Source organism: Lepisosteus oculatus, chromosome 3 (genome assembly GCF_040954835.1).
Source record: "Lepisosteus oculatus isolate fLepOcu1 chromosome 3, fLepOcu1.hap2, whole genome shotgun sequence".
Lineage (NCBI taxonomy): Eukaryota > Metazoa > Chordata > Actinopteri > Semionotiformes > Lepisosteidae > Lepisosteus > Lepisosteus oculatus.
In genome coordinates, this window is record NC_090698.1 from 5,039,317 (window position 1) to 5,056,738 (window position 17,422).

The 17,422-nt window shown below is 46.0% G+C and overlaps 1 protein-coding gene across 1 annotated transcript; it reads right to left on the minus strand.

Annotated features, from left to right (window-relative positions):
• Window positions 1-10,571: 10,571 nt before the first annotated feature.
• On the minus strand, window positions 10,572-13,085 carry LOC102691665 (C5a anaphylatoxin chemotactic receptor 1-like). Its single transcript, XM_006627636.3, has 2 exons — window positions 12,981-13,085; window positions 10,572-12,096 (listed from the first exon to the last, which is right to left on the minus strand). The coding sequence occupies exon 2, from the start codon at window positions 12,075-12,077 to the stop codon at window positions 11,016-11,018; it is 1,062 nt and encodes a 353-aa protein (XP_006627699.1). The 5' UTR covers window positions 12,078-12,096; window positions 12,981-13,085; the 3' UTR covers window positions 10,572-11,015.
• Between the last annotated feature and the right edge of the window lie 4,337 nt (window positions 13,086-17,422).

The window sequence follows — 17,422 nt, forward strand, 5'->3', positions numbered from 1 at the left end:
AGAGTTGCAATGCAGTGCCTTTCCTGTAGCATGTGGACCAAAACAAAACACAAATATATCCTGATGTCCGTTGATATAACGCAACATACACTCTCGGCTCTATATCCAGTCATTTGTGGGTTTTATTTATTACTCCCCACACTGTCTCGTTAAACAAAGCGATGAGTCACAGCTGTTTCTGAGAGGAAGAACCGCAGAGAATGCAGTTGGTGGCAATGACGGTCATTACCACTGTTCTCTGCTGTCACGGACATTGGGGGAGGGCGGGTTCGTGCAGGATCCCTACAGCTGGCCAAGCCATTTCCCGACAGATCCAGGAGCGTGAACATTGAAATATGGGTCGGAGGTGTGTGTCCCCTACCACGGAAAACGTGCCTCCCACCCCCCACCGAGTTCTCGGCCACCACTTGACACCGCCCTGAGACAGTCCTTACTTGTCCCAGCGACAGGTGTGACCACAAAACAGGGCCTGTACAAACCCAGTGATCAATGGAAGCACCCATGTGGCGCGCGTGGTGAAGAGCCCAGTAATCGGGCAGTTTCATCTAGACCTCTCGCCCACCGTCCCTCTCTGGTGGTATCGAGAAGCCTGTCGGTCGCTGCAATCTATAACGCGAGGCGTGGCAATCGAAAAAGGCTCGTGGCCCGTGTGGCACCGGAGAGCCACACTCGCCGCCAACTGCCAGCAGGCTGATGAGCTGCGTCCACTTCAGCTGAATCGCAATGCGCTGTGCGCGCAAAGGTCAGAGGTCAGATCCCGTCTGGCACGGGAAATAATCAGACCAGCACCAACATGGTGAATGGTAGCGGATGCAAGAGTCGGGGTATGTGGCCATTAAGAAAACTAAGAGAGCTGTGTAGCAGCTCTCAAAGGATCAGACACCAGGAACTCAGTGCCATCCTCCATCACGGATTTGAAATGACTTGTTTTTTTTAAAAGAAATAGCAGCAGACTGGAATGTCATTCACAGGTATCTGGGCGAAGGAATGTGCTTTAATGTAAACACTTCTTAATCTGTTTCCCCCCCCACACACACACACACCTCCCTGGAGACCCTAACGAGATAATTATCCCCAGCTGTGTCATAATGAGTCAAAGCCAGATTCCCTCCAGAGAAACCAGATCAGTAGGAACTCAGGGGAGGGGGAGCACAGTGCTAGTTCTGCATGTTTTCAAAAAGCAAGAAAACAAAAAAAAGGCAATTGATATATGAGAATAAATAAGCAGTAGGTCTAATTCTCCGAGGCATTTGTTTTAAACCGTATCTCGCACACCTCTGGGATTTCTTTGCATAAAAGAGATTCCCATCCCACCCAGGTGTTCAGTGTCTCAAGAGTAATTCGAGGAATTCTGGTCTCCCAACCACACTCTCTCAGAGTTCCCTTTCATAAACACGTCTTGCCAGACCAGCTGTAAATATCGTGTGTGCAAGAGACCTGCAAAAAGCTGCAGACTCACTGGCTCCCCGGGGGCAGGACTGGGAACCCCTCGTCTAGGCTTTTGGGACCCCTGGACCACAGCTTTCTCCCAATCGAGCTCCTTCAAACCTTTCAGATTGTTTTTTTGGTCTGGAACTGTCAGAGATTTGTAATGTGCCTGCAGGCATCTGTGAGCAACTAAGAAATGGCAAATGTCTTTGTGAGCAAAAAACAATCAAATTATTAAGTTTATTATTAGGTGAAGCAACTGAGAGAGTCCTACAGGATGGAAAAACAGCAGCGACAGGGTTCCAAAGATGCTCTCTGCCCTAGATCCCAGCCATCATTGATCATCCACAAAATCTCCTTCAATGATATCTCAAAGCTGACCAGACAGGAAGTGCTGCCGGGGGGAAGCAAATCGGCGCGCAAGTGGTCAAAATCCATTCAAGCCGATGTAGCGTGTAACACTGATAAAGCTCCCCTTCACAGCCCCAGCCATTCCGCTCCCGAGTTCAACAGCAGAATCGGACAGCGCGAGAGGAGCAGGAGGTGGGAGTGAGCGAGTCTTGGCATCGCGGGGAAGTGGGAAACAGAAACCACTTTTTAGAAGTTGCTGGAAGAGCCACCCTCCTTTCCCCCCACTCCGAAGAGCTGTCTGAGGTTCTCGAAAAGAAAGAGGCTACTGTCGCCCCCCCTCTCCTCCCCTCCATCTGGAGACAGTTATGTAAGCATGTTCCCTTCAGCCCAGGAACCTTGAGCATTTCCTGTAAGGGAGAAAGAAATGGATGTTTTTATTTCTGGGGTGGGGGCAGACACTGAAAGAGAAAGAGGGGGAAAAAGCAAAATGGAAAGAAGGAGACAGAGAGAGGAAAAGGGAGAACATGAGCCGAGGATCAGTGCCAACCCCATTAGAGGCTTCGGAAAACGAAACAGACCCATGTTTATATGCGCACAGATGCTTGTCATTTTGAGAGCAAAAGGGAGGTTGTTCAGATTTTGTGACGCTTGTATCACACTGTTTCTTTTCTGCACGCGGACGTCCTCATAGACTTGACAGAGACAGTGCCACTTCGTGGGATAAACACATCAGGGCCAAAACAGCTAGCTCATGCATCAGTCAGGGCAAATATCTAAGGGACATCTCCTCACGTCTCTAAGCCTTCTATATTTACTGGGCCTCAGCTGGACTGTACCCCAGAATAGCTCAGTCCTGCTTTCCTCTCACTCCCCTGTAAGCAGCCTTATTTCTCTTTATTTTTATTTTATTCCGGCGCTGTTAACTAGCACAGCAGTCGACAGTCAAGGACCACCCTGCAGTCTGGAAGGCGCGGCGTGAGGAAACACCGGGAGACAGGGAGCGCAGCAGTGAAAGGGTTATTCCTCGCCTGCTCAGCGCCACATCTGGCTCTGATTAGAGCTGGGGAGGGGAGAGAGGGGGGTGGGGGGGAGAGGCGAGTCCAGAAAGTTGCTGTAGTGCAGCTTGAAAGCGGCAGATTTCTTCATCCAACCTGACCACCGCGGTTCGGGGAGCGAGCGAGAGAGAGAGAGACGGCACAGGGAGGGGGACAGATGGAGGGGTCATGCAGAGAACACCGTGCTTCTTTCCATCTTTCTCATTCTTATTACATACTGTGTGTTTAGTCTTACCCCCTCTCTCTCTCACTCTCTGTCTTCCTTCCCGAGTAACAGCTGGAATCTAAAAAGCTCGCCGCGGGGTGGTGTCCCGTTGGCTTCTATCGATGTCCCGTTAGCTCTCCCTCAGACGGCGCTCGTTCCACTGAGCCATGTGCCTGCAGACTGAGGCTTCCCTGGGTGCTACCTGTTCTCCTTGCAGTGATCGTGGGGTTTGTGAGTCCTGAGGTGGGGTGGGGTGGGTGTCTGCTCACCTCAGTCAAATCTCTGTATGTGGGATATCAGCCATTAAAAAAATCCAGACTATTTCAGAGTTAGTCTCTCCCCAACATTCCTCATTCTGGGCTCTCTGCCAGCAGTTTAATGGAGAGATGTCTGATCCGATCCGGAGATTCGGAATAATAACATAATTCACCTTTTAACAGCCTGCTTAAATGTAGCCAGCTGCCCTCCAAACTTTACGCCGCACACGCACCAGGATGTAGCGACAGGCACCCTCTGCTGCCTAAATGTGGTACATGCAAAACTGTGCTGACTGTCATCTAAATATCTGGCAAATGTCTCTTAAATGAGGTTTTATGTGTTCATCTCCACAGCAAGCAGTTCTCTGGTTTTAATTTGTGCCGAGTTCGATAAATATATATATATAATTTATATATAATAAATTGAATATTGAAATATTGGTCACTCCGCAGTAAGGAGCTACAGTTGCTCTAGGAACAGGACAATAGAGAACATTCTCTCTTATTTGCTGTTGTTCCCTTAAGTGAAGATTTTTTTCCCCAGTAGCTCCATTCCCCCAGCTGCAAGTGTTCCATCCAAGAGAGGACTTGTGTGCCCTCACTCCACTTAACTCTGCACTAACCAGGATGAGCTCAAAGAGCTGCGGCACGCTGGTGTGGACCTTACCCATCTTTTTCACTGCACTGCTTGAAGGGAAATGTCATACACAGACATATTAATGTAGCCTAATGTGACCAGCAGCTATATCACTCTGCAACTCACAACTGGCAACCCACTGAAGCTCAGCAGGTGTGAGCCTGGTCAGTACCTGGATGGGAGACCTCCTGGGAAAAACTAAGGTTGTTGCTGGAAGAGGTGTTAGTGGGGCCAGTAGGGGGCGCTAACCCTGCGGTCTATGTGGGTCTTAATGTCCCAGTTCAGTGTTGGGGACACTATACTGTAAACAGGTGCTGTCCTTCGGATGAAATGTAAAACTGAGGTCCTGACTCTCTGCTCATTACAAATCCCAGGGTGTAACCCTGGCGTCCCGGCCAATATCCCCCTGGCCTTTACCAATCATGGCCTCCTAATAATCCCCCTCTCTGAACTGTCTTCATCACTCTGTTCTCCTCCCACTGAGAGCTGGTGTGTGGGGAGAGTACTGGTGCACTATGGCTGCTGTCGCATCACCCAGGTGGGGCTGCACACTGGAGGGGGTGGAGGGGATCCCCATTACCTGTAAAGTGCTTTGAGTGGAGTGTCCAGAAAAGCGCTATATAAGTGTAAGCAGTTATTATTATTATTATTGATGTTTGTAGTCTGTTCTGGCAAATGTGTGATTCTGTGTGATTCGGCAAGTGTGACAAGAGCCTGATTCTGGTATTAACAACCCTGAAAGGTTATGGAGTCTTCTTCACGATTATTAACAATATGAGCCCAGAGATCCAAGCAGAGACTACATTTAAGATAGAAAACAACAGATACATCTTTACACAGAGAAACAACTTGATGGAATACTTGGATCATTAAGCTGTTAGCAACCAAATCAGTAAGACTGCCTGAACAGCCTCCTCTCATTTGTAAACTCTCTTAACATTATTATGTTGTAATAATCAGCTAAATTTAGCACTCAGTTCATTGTTTGTCTGCAGTCTCTGGTGTAACTGATTTGTATTTCATGTAGCAGATGTATTCTGCTGTCAAATCTTTGAGCTTCTCTTATGGTGCACAGCCTCTGTGTGTTCAAGGCTGTGCTTTAACCTCTTAGGTTAAATACTGTAAAACAAACCCAGAAGAAAAGACTTGACTTGAACCTGTGACTTGTGGAGACTGTATTATATCCTTTCTTCTCTCCAAAGCCTCATTGCTTTTAGCTGATACTGAAGCCGATACGCTGATACTGAAGCCGAAACCATAGCTGTATGGCCTCAGCCGGTCTGTGTTCATGTTATTTTCAGAACAGAAAAGGCCATTTCTGTTCAATGGGGCTGGGAAATCTGTGAAGGCCCTGTCAAAGCTGAGAGCTGCACCCTTTTCCCTTGATGTGCAGGAATCCTGTCATTGCAGACAGTCTGAACAGGTCATCGCCGCCTTAGTTTTTCCACTGTAGCGGAGCTCGTTCGGATGCGGCGATGTCATCGCCCTCCCTGCGAGTAGCAGGGACCTCAGCCGCCTGGGCTGGGGGAGGTCTCCTTTAGCTCACTCGGCTGGCTCCCTGTTGCGTTACACCGGAGACCCGGGTTCGAGCCCAGGTGTTGCGGGACGAACCAACGGGGTGGAGCGGCGGAGGGCACGAGCCCACACAGAACTCCAACAGTCACACTATTCGCTACTTTCATTTTCATTTCTACTACCACTAAATTACTGTGCCTGCTGCTCAGTCTCTAAGACCCTTGGATCTACTGAGTCAGCAAAATGTTCAAGACAGAACTCAACGCCTGTTGTAGCTCTTCTCGCCTCTCCGAGGGGTGTGTTTTCTGTGAACAAATGTATAGCTTGGAATTTCCCCAGGTTTCAGGTGCAAAAACGAGAGCATTGCTGTGCAACAGTGACCTCTTGCAGTGGGGTCAGCACAACATTCACCCTGCTGGCAGGCAAGCAGTGCTAATTCACCGGCTAGGCACTGTGGAACATGGGAACATCCGAGCATGAATGGGCCTGGCAGCTGGGCGTGGAGAATGTGAGTACAAGGGTTTTGGCCTGTGAGATGAGTCTCTGACTTGGAGCCCCAAGCTGTGTCTGTGAAGGCAGTGGACCAAGAGAGGTATTAGCAGCAGCACATGTTGAAGCACTTGCATGTTATGCATAGCAGAATGTTTTGCACCAGTCTTCAAAACAGGAGTCATAGAACTGGCATTAGCAGCAGTAATAGACTGATAGGAGCAATTGCATTATTACTATTTTGCAGCAGTTTTGCTGTATCAAGTTTGACACAGGCCTCTTCACAGGCATCTGTGCTTGAGTCATAAATCTCAGGATGTAGCTCTTTACATCAAGCAGGCTTCCTCCCGGCCGTGCTCATCCTCAGCTGTCTGAGGAAGTGTGTTCCATTCCCTGGCCTGCTCCTGCCAGGGAGCCTATTGATTGATACCTATTGATTGCTCGCCCAGTGATTCCCACAGAGCTGGCTGGGCTCAATCCCATTAGCTGCAAGTCATCTCTCCGGGGACTTCCATCCCCGATTTTGACCCTGCCACTCACAATCGATTTCAATCGATTTACGGCAATCCGGATACAAGATGAAGATCCCCTTTTGATCCATTTCAGGTTTCTGCACAGGGTAGGCCCTTAGAATGCATTTTGAGGTTTTTCTTTGCCTGTAATGTCTTGTCAGTATTAGAGCTTTAGACTCAAAACATGAAATGTTACCTTAAAGGGTATCTTCCTGTCTGGGAGGCTAGGAGCTTCCAAGACTATGCTAAGCAGATTCTTGACAGTATTTTTTAGTATGTTTTTTCATAACGCAGGGAAGTATTATGTTCCAGACATCCACAGCTCTCTTTGCAAAGAGCTGCCTAATACAGTTTTGTTTTCCTCTTTTTTAAACCTTTGTTGCTGTCTGGGATTGCAAAGAACAGCCCAGCTGAAGAGGACGTTGGCGGAGCGAGAGAACTGGTGGGCTGGATACTCTTCTGCTTCACCAAATGGGCAGCGAAGGAGTCCCAGCATGAAGTGGATTAGCGACAGTACAAATGTAATTCGTCATGTAGAAAATGTTTAAATTTTGAGGGAACAGAGACAGCCATACTTCCGCACCTGGGCATTATTTCTGTCTAATCGGAAGGGCGGGAAGGCACAGGGAACCTCAAGAGCTCCTTCAAGGTGACACACAGGATGTCAGTAAGTCAGATGTCGAACCCAGAAGCCCTATTCTGGCAGTTTAGCATAGCTAGTTAATCTGACAGCATGTCGCTGGGAGTCAGAAGTGAACCAGAGGAGCCTGGTGTTAACACAGGGTACAGTACTTAGAGATGCATATATAGGACAAATGATTTGATTTTCATTAACTCCTCCGGGAAAGACATAATGTCATTTGTCATAATGTCATTTTTTTTAAAATTGGAAGTTCAATAACAGCATTTTAAATAACAAAGAATACAAAACATGTTTCTGAAAAAAGTGCATTGTTAACCTTCATTGTCAGGCTTTTAATATGACAACAGAAAGAAGAGGCAGGAAGGATCAAGCCTGCAAGTCTGTCACCCAGGTGGATAGGGCCTGAAAACTATAAGAATAAAATGAAAAGTACCGTGTCCTCCAAATTGAAAAAGATACTGAAAGAGAGACAAATAACTATTCCTATATGGCTCTGTAATAGTACACCTCCAGGGGCTTCAGTAAATATTTGCACAGCACATGTACAGGACTTGTAAACAGTTTTTGGAGCCACAGAAAAAAAAAGATTCACTCTTTCTCTTTCTTCTTCTCTCTCCCTCTCCCTCCCCACGCTCTCCTAATTTCTTCGGCTCGGTTGCCATGGAGTATTTTTATATTTAGAATTGTACGCTTACGGCCAGGTTGTGGTAGCTGTTATTAAGTGGGCAGAGAAGACATCTGGCACTTGCTGCATGCACCAGGGCCTGCAAAAATGAAATTAAAAGAAAAGCTCTCCCAGTCAAAAAGAAAGAGTCCCCTGTCATTTCTGAAAGACCTGTAGTTAGCTGCACGTAGCTCCTTAAGTGTTCCTTAACCACCTCCTACAGCAGATAATTGATTGGCAGATAATAGACTTTTTAGCAGGTCTGGGTGAGAATGAGTCACACCTGCTGGCAAAAATACAAGGACCTCCCATCCTATCTCCCAGATCAAACTAATGCACTGTGCAGTGTGCAGTAATACTGACGTGCTACATTTCTGGAGGGTTGTGAGACACGTCCTTCGCCTTCCTGGACAGAGCAGTCCCCATGACTCAATCTGACTCAATACAAATGTGCAGTTCAGCTCCCTCACACCATTACCTCCCCCCCACCCCCCATAGGTATATCAGCTTTGTGGAATCCATGGGAAGTTAACCCAAGCCCCCCATAATGCCCCTGAGATAGCTCTTGCTTCAGTGCTGTTGATGCTGTTGTCTATGGGGGGCTGCTGTGCAGGTTGGATTGGCAAGATCACATAAACCTGCTGCTCACACCACTGATAGTCCTGCAGGGAACAGGTCAGGGACATTGGTGGATCAATTAGCTACTGGCAAGATCACAAGAGAGATGGACTTCTCCCTTGCCCAGCCTTTCTTGTCAGTGTAGAATCTTAATCTCTTTTTCTTGCTGACAGGGAGCTGTAGAATAGCGGTGGCGATGGTTGGGGGGTGAGAGGTGTGGGGGGGGGGTTACTCTGTTGACTGGGGGTCTTGGAGCTGGGGGGTGGAGGGTTAGCGATTTCAGGTTGAATAAACAGCCGGCAGTAATGAAAAGGCAATTTGCAAGATTGCTGCGGGCTCTGACGTGATGGAGCACTTAATGTGGCCAGACATCCATCTTAATCGAGCTCGTCCACATCCCCGTATCTCCCAGCATGGAGGCGAGCTCCCAGGCGCGCGATTAGCGCTAATGCAGGGCTCCTCACCTCTGATCACGCTCCTCCCTTACTGCCTCTCTCTACCTCTCCTTCACTCTCTGGCCGGTCTGCTGCAGCTCTGTTTGCCAGTATATTACCAGACTGAGCTTCACCATGCTTACTGAACTGACTGTTGATCTCGATGCGGCTGAGCCAGGCAGTGCATCCATCCAATTTATCAGGACAGGACTCAATAAGGAGATCAAGAGATAAATTCAGCAGCGTAGGCAGACCGACCCTAATAAATTCACCAGATGGGCCCATGTGTGTAAATAATATGTAATTGGAACCCAGAGTGTGGCGGCTGTCGGGGAAAAGAAACGCGATTTATCACAGGTTTAGCTGAAATGAGATCACGGCAAGTCTCCTGATGCTCTGCAGCCCGCACGAAAGGAAACCATCTATCTCTCTCAGGAAGACAGATAGGTGCTGAGATCACATGGTCTTTATCTCACTCGGTTTCCCACAAGTCCAGGCCTGGGACCTGCCCGACGGAGCCAGGAAAAGGTGGAAGCTGTGAATTATGTACCGAAAGAGGGACAAGGAGCCAGCATTTGAGCAACAAGTTTGTATTATTTAATGAACCTGTGGGTGCACGGGCTGCCATTTGTGCTGCCACAGAAAGCTGTGAACAGTTTATCGACATGTGTAACAGCCAACGAGAACATGACATTTGAGAGGCTGGCTACAGTCACAGAACAAAGTGCTAAGCATGTCAGCATCCCTCATAAAGAATGCTAAAATCTAAACCTCCTCCCCAGTATTTGGCTTCTTTAAGAAAATCTCAGCTGTGCATTTTCCATTGTTTCCAGGAGTCTGGAAAGGTCCTCAGGAGTCCCAGTCCAGTCTTACCACCCGTATCTAAAGAATGGGACTGCTTGGAAGTCAATTAAGAAAGTCGTGTGCACAATTAAGGGAACTCCGATCCATGTGGGCTGTCGATTTGTGTTCCAGATTATTCCTAAATGAGTTAATTTAACAAATTGACCGCCATTGATTGCAATTAGATTTCCTGTGTCTTTAGGATTTGTTGATTTATAATATGTGCAAGTTGCAGGGTTTGAGATGTTTGATTTTTCAGTTTCCTTGGTTACCTATATTACAGCTACATTTACATACTTGCATCCAACACAATAAGATATATCTGAATGCTTTATAATGATCTTCAGATTGACTAGCTATGCTAAACTGCCAGAATAGGGCTTCTGGGTTCGACATCTGACTTACTGACATCTGGTGTGTCACCATGAAGGAGCTCTGTGAAATCTTCATTACTCATACTTGTGCAGGCCAGTAAACTAAATAGGAGCCTATTGTACTTCTCAAAAAATTCTTAAATTGAATATTAACTGAATGTTTCTGCATCTATTTCTACACAGAAAAAGGCTCACCCTTTCTTCGGTGTTGCCAGTATGTATAATGTTTCATATTTTAAAGAGCTAAGTTAATTGTTTCAGAAACAAAACAGTAATCCAGGAGTAAAACAAGTTAAAAAAGGGAAAACAGGAATAATAATATCAATCAGATTCCCTGATTGGAGATATGCGTCAGGACTGTAAATATGATTAGAGTTCTGTGTCTCAGAGATATGAAAGAATTACTGTATAAAGTTCTGTGTTCTGTGTCTGTCTTTGGAAAGCTTGTCACCCTTTTCCAGCCTCTCTCTGCCATCTTGTGGCACGATTGCTGAAACTGCGCCTGAAGAAAAAAAATCACTTCCGAAAAGCATCAGCCAACAAGGATTTGAAAAGATGAGATCACTTTATTAGCCATATACAGTTTCTTGCATTAGGAATTTGTCTTTTCGCAGACCCCAGCTTGCTCTCCATGAGACACAGACACACAGATAGGGAGAGAGAAGCCTGGGGTCTGCACAGGGTGAGCCATTATACAGCACCACTTTATATTTTAAAAATGAACTACAACTAATATGGAACTTTTACGGAACATACCATTAAATAGAACAAACATTTTCATGCTCTGTATTTGATGTCTTAAAAAGAGGCACATGGAATTGATTTCATTTTGATTTCATGGAATTTTCTCATTTAGCATACAGAGCTCGTTTCGATCTACTGTCTGCTCAACAGGTGACCTACAGCAGTAGAAGTTCTATGTATCAATCTGACAAAATGCTGAAACTCTTGAGGACCCCTCTCTGTCTCCCTCGGACTACCTGCACCCCTTCAGCACAAGTTTTCCCGGGGCTTGTCTGACGTCATCGTGGTCATGGAAGGGCCACTGAGAGATGCCTTATGGGAGTCCTCCGAGAGGAAGTTCACCATCACACTCTTGAGGGACCTCCGCAGGCTGTCCTTGAAGCTGCGGCCCACGCACACGTACAGCAGGGGGTTGAGGCAGCTGTTGAGGTAAGCCAAGCACAGGCAGAAGATGTCCGCTTGGCGAATATAGAACATCTGTGGGGAGTTGCTGGGTGTGAGGGCCAGGAAAAACCCCACGATGTGATAGGGAAACCAGCAGACGAAGAAGCCCAGGACCACCGCGCAGATCACCCGCAGGGTCTTGTGGGACTTGCTCCTGCCTTGGTTGGCCTTTGTGTAAACCACATAGTGGCACATCACGATCACCACGAAGGGACCCAGGAACCCCACCAGGAACCGCAACACGGCGAAGCCCACCCCCTCCGAGTCCGAGTACGAGGAGTGGCAGAGGATTTTGTTGGCCAGGGGGTCATGCAATTCCACCCTGTATATGAACAGCGGAGTGCAGAACAGCAACGCCAGAACCCAGACCAGCAGGCAGACCCACTGGGCCTTTGCGGCCGTTCGCCAGTTCTGGCACCACACCGGCCTGCTCACGAGCAACAGGCGGTCTAGGCTGATGACGGTCAGCAGGAAGATGCTACAGAACATGTTGAGGAAGATCAGGGCGTTGATCACCTTGCAGGCCACATTGCCGAAGGGCCAGTGGTAGTCCATGGCCAGGGTGGAGATGAGGAAAGGCAGGGAGAGGCAGCACAGCAGGTCAGCCACGGCCAGGTTGAGGAACCACGTTGTGTTGACAGAGCGCTTCATGCGAAATCCAGAGATCCAGATGACCAGGGTGTTGCCAGGAACGCCCAACAGGAGGACCAGGCTATAGATCACCATAAATATGAGCTGTTCTTTACCAAAGGGTGAACTTGAATCTGATGACCAGTCTGAGTAATTATCCCAATCATCATAATCGGATTGGTTGAAGGCAATAGAATAATTAGATCCATCTGCAGTATAAGAGAAGTTATTCATGTTGAATTAGATGATAGTCCTGAAAAAAAGGAAGCCCACAATAAGTGAAGAGTCAGCTGGAATAGCTCCAGCTTTGCAGCTAAGCTCGTCCTCTGCTTCAATGTGTAGCCTTTCTCCCTTGTGCTTCAAGGAAGTTCTTCTAAATTAGAATTTGAAAAATTGTGCTATAGTCAAAACTGGAGTAATGTACACTGGGCTATAACTTTTAAAACGTGATCCCTCACCCTGCTCAGACATTGTTGTCAAATTATATCTGAAATTAGACACGACCAATGGATGATGTAGCACAGCTGATTCCACAGGAGGCAGAAAATCTAAGAAAAGTCTTCACCGTTTTCACTGATCCAATGAACCAAGGGTGACCACTGACAGGAGAACATTGGCACCCTAGCCAGATCTATTTATTCTGTATACCATTTCTACTATTTGCATATGTATTAATAATTTACTATACTGTGTTTTTTTGTTGTTTTTCACCAGCTTCACTGGTTCTTTAGCTAAACCCCCTTGTTTGATTCGGAGAGGAGTTGCATAGTTTCCTGTGTTACACAGAATAGTGGCAAAAGCAGTATGTTCTAAAAAACAAACTTTCTGGCACGACCACGTCGAACAAAACCTTTTGTAACAACACCACCAGCAATGTGATTTTTCAATCTTCAGTAATAAGGATGAGTTTAAAACTTTGGTCTTCCTTTACCATAGAAGTGGGAGCCTTGACAGAAATCCTGTACTGGGACAGAATAAGAATAAGAATAAGAATAAAAGAATAAGAATAAGAATAAGAATAAGAATAAGAATAAGAATAAGAATAAGAATAATCAGGTTGATGGCTCCCAATGTACATTCCAAGAAATAATTTTTATCGCTGTTGCTCTTATGATTAGGAATATTAAGAAGACATACCTTAAGTAATCCGCTGTATATAGCGCAGAGCTGAACTGCAGTGCAGAGCTGAGCTGCAGTTGAGAAACGCCACAAAGTACATCCCTCTGAGGCGTTATCTTCTGTGGTTTTCTAACTTGTTTCCTGTTCTTACTGCTTCCTCCAGTGTACACGGGATCGGCAAAAAGTGACTGGACTCAAAGTCATCGCAGTACAATCGTTCCATTTGAAAGGACTTGCCTAGCCATTCTGATCTTGGCATGCCAGAGAAAGTAATAATAATAAACTTTATTTTATATAGCGCCTTTAAAGGTGGCTTCTCAAAGCGCTTTACAGGATGACAATAACAATAAATAAGAAGACTACAACAATAAATAAGAAAATTTCACAAGACAGGACACAATTATAATTACAACAATACAACAATAACAATAGAGGAGACCGTGGAAGATGGTATTAAGAAGAGCAGAGGGGTGAAGAATGGAACCAGTTAAGTAAAGGCTTTTCTGAAAAGGAGGGTTTTGAGTCTGGATTTGAAGGAGTTTAGAGAAGGTGACTCTCTAATATCCTTGGGCAAAGAGTTCCAGAGCTTGGGGGCATAGCAGGAGAAGGCCCTGTCGCCCATACAATGTAGACGGGCTTGGGGGACAGTAAGGAGAGCAGAATTTGAAGAGCGGAGGTTGCGAGGTGGGGAGTAGGGCGATAAAAGTTCAGACAGGTATTGAGGTGCCAAGCCATGTAAAGCCTTGTAGGTGAGCATGAGGATTTTAAAGTCTACACGGAATTTGACCGGAAGCCAGTGCAAGGACTCCAGGATAAGAGTAATGTGAACACTTGTACTAGACCTGGTCAGGATTCTGGCTGCTGAATTTTGGACATACTGCAGCTTGTTCAGAGTAGATTCATTCATTCATTCAGTAGAAGTATTCATTCTCCTGTGAAGTTCACTCCTCGGAAGAATGTACCGGTCTCTCATATTTTTGTAACGGAAGCTTATGGCAGCAAGATGAACTGAGAGCAGACAATAGTCATCTAGAACTTCTGTATGAAGGATACAATTGTCTTTCAATAACATCTAGCTCTAAAGATGAGTCATTGCTGCGAGACACAAAAGTGGCCACCACCTTATGAAACGCAAGCACAATAACAGATAAGCAGGATCAGTCACATGGTGTAGTCCTCTCTGATGTGACACCTTAAAAAACAGCCAACGTGTCACCTGCTGGAAGCCCACATTGCTCACCTAAGAATTCTGACAGCCAGAGGTGTTTTAGGTCAGGCTGAGCAAGTAATTCTACAAAATTATGTTAAAATTGGAGGACTCTAGTTTGGAAGAGCTGGCTCAGGCAGATGTTGGACTGAATGAAGAGTGCGAATTGAACACTGTCATCACTGACCTTTTGAATATGTGAGATGAAAGTTATTTTATGCAGTAACAGGGGTTGTAGGATGATCAAGCTGAGCTGAGCCCAGGATGGGGGAAACAAGTATAGAAAACCTCAAAGGTACCAGCATGCACATATGTATTCAGATTCAACTGTGAAATACAAAATAAAACAAATCGTGGAAAATATGCGGAAGTGAACAAGAGGCACATTTTCACACAAAGGAGTCTTGACAACCTACTCCGCCATGTTGTGGCTGATACCTTGGCTTCTTTCAAGAAGCAGTTAGATGAGATCCTCAGAGCTTCTGGTAAAATGATTGACATTCCTTGATTTTATTTACATTTTAAATATAGCTACAGGTGGCAGCATCTCTGCAACTCCTGTGACATTTGCACATTAAGCAGTCTCACTTCCTTATCTGTAAGTGCTGTGAGTGGTGTTATTTTTCCATCTTCCACCATGTGGTTGTTACCTTACTGACTGATTTCGACACACTCCATACAGTAAACTCCCCATTTGCACATTGCTACATATAAACCCTTATATGGCCCTTGGTTAGTTGGGGGAATATACTTTGTGTTTATTTTTCAAAAGGAAACTTCTATGAATTGGCTTCATTACTCTGCTCTCCTCCCCACTGATAGCTGATGTGTGGTGAGCGTTCTGGCGCACTATGGCTGCCGTTGCATCATCCAGGTGGGGCTGCACACTGTTGGTGGTGGAGGGGAGTCCCCATTACCTGTAAAGCACTTTGAGTGGAGTGTCCAGAAAAGCACTATATAAGTGTAAGCAATTATTATTAATTATTATTATTCCAGAAGTGCAGGTTCTTGGGCTTTCACTGCAAACAGGAACCAAAAATACTTAGATATAATTTTGTACTGAAAATGTGTTTTGAGAAAGAAAAATGCTAGGAAGCCCGACTTAGCTCTTGGTGTGACATGACCAGTTTTGCCGTTACTGTCTCAGTCAACAGCAGCTACAACAGCTAACATAACAAACAAGATTGCTGGTATGTTTCTTCAGCATGCCAGAGAAACAAAGTGATACACAGACTTTGCACTCAATGAAGACTTCATACTTAACAAAGACTGAAACAATCCTCATATTTGTTACGGTGACAGTGTCCGAAGTCACTGTCCTCAAACCATGTTAATTTTCTGTGGGTTTCACAGAGAAATCAAAACTTTAGGCTAGGGACTTTGAATTCCTTTGTGCTGTTACAAACATAATCAGACAGTGGATTCATTTTTTCCATCAGCTAAGCATGTATTTGTAGAGGGATCACTTGAGGAGTCCAAATGTGCTTATCCAAATTTCTCTAGGAACAACCACATCCAAGAGCTGAATGCTTTGCGAATTTGTGGACAACTTGGTGAGATACGTATGGCTTAACCTGCTTGGTTATCGGGTAGCCTTGTGACCATAGGGCGAGCTGGCTGGAACCCCATTCAAACGGTGTGAAGCAAGGGATAGCCGCAGGGTGGAGTTGGTGTTGCAGTTCCAGCTCCTCGCCGCCAGAGGGCGACTCCAGCACCGGTTGCTGGCCCAGCTGCGCAGCAGAGGCGCAGACCACGCAGACGGCTGCATTAAGTCTTAGTCAATCACAGACTGACCAGTGTACCTAAGAGTGCACACCCCCTAGCCCAGCTCTATATATTCAGTGCTCTCATTCACTTCAGCGTCCAGTCTCTTAACCTCTGGCCTGAGCACTAGACTGTTACCCCCCTGATTCTTGTATTTGTAGCCCTGCTCTTGTCCTTCTTTATTCCATTATTTTCTCCTCTTTCCGTTCCTCCACTTTTTGATGTTTTCTCCTCAAATTCCCTTGCTGGTTTCTGGATTCGACCTCCTCCCGGACCTTGTCTGTGGATGTAGTGTCTGATTGTTTCTTACAAGACCGAGTCTGTCTGAACCTGCCCAGGGTCCCCCATCCCTGCTCATTCGGCTAATTCTGTAATGAAATTCTGTAATCGTACAGCTGCGTGAGAGTGCCTTGACATTGTTATCCTTCCCAAGCTTCAGCAGAAAACAAATCAGTGGTTTTCTACGATTTTATTTGAAGGATGAATGAGCTCAGCAAATCTAGAACTTCAGCAAAAAAGCACAGATAAGCAATGGGGCACCAGAGCGTCTGAAAAACCACTTCCGCCCATCAGCTGCCCTGCAATGGCAGTCCGTTCGTTTGAACTTCATATGTCCAGGTGGGGCTGCACACTGGTGGGGGTGGAGGGGATCCCCATTACCTATAATGTGCTTTGACTGGAGTGTCCAGAAAAGCACTATATAAGTGTAAGCTATTATTATTATTATTATTATTAAATATAAATTTATATTTTTCTGCTGGATTTCATTTTTTTTAGACAACTTATATATCAGTATTTGAAACTGTATTTGTATTTTCCGTTGGTGCAACAGGTTTGTCAACAGAGGTTCTGCCTCGACGATCTAGGTTCAACACCCGCTTACACTACATGTTTTCGGGGCATTCTGGCTCAGGATCTGTGCCTGTGGCTGGAAGGTTGCTGGTTCAAATCCCACAGCCATCAAAGGAATCCTACTCTGTTGGGCCCCTAAGCAAGGCCCTTCACCCCAGCTGCTCCAGGGACGCTCTACAATGGCTGACCCTGTGCTCTGACCCCCAGCTTCTCTCCCTGTCTGTGTGTCTCATGGAGAGCAAGCTGGGGTCTGTGAAAAGACAAATTCCTAATGCAAGAAATTGTAAATGGCCAATAAAGTGATTTTACTTCAAGTTGTTTTTCATTTCCTTTGCACAAAATAGGGATACTGTCAACCTGCTTCCTTCAGATGTCATAACACACTGCGCAATGTGTATTGCATAGCGTGCTTAGACAAGCTGGTGTTTGGACAGAACAGGAAAATGATGACATTCGGAGCATGTTCCCAAAATGCTCAGTTCCCATAGTTCCCCTCCTAGGGCATCACTGACTGAACCCAGTCTTGAGTTTGTGAGCAAAGCCAGCCCCTCTTTTGATCAGATTGGCGGTGATACATGTATTCTATCCGTGCAGAAAAAAACATACCTGCACCTCTTGGCCAAAATAAAAAGGACCC

Excerpts from the sequence above, each read along its gene's own strand:
- LOC102691665 (XM_006627636.3), bottom strand. The coding sequence starts at position 12,077 with ATGAATAACTTCTCTTATACTGCAGATGGATCTAATTATTCTATTGCC.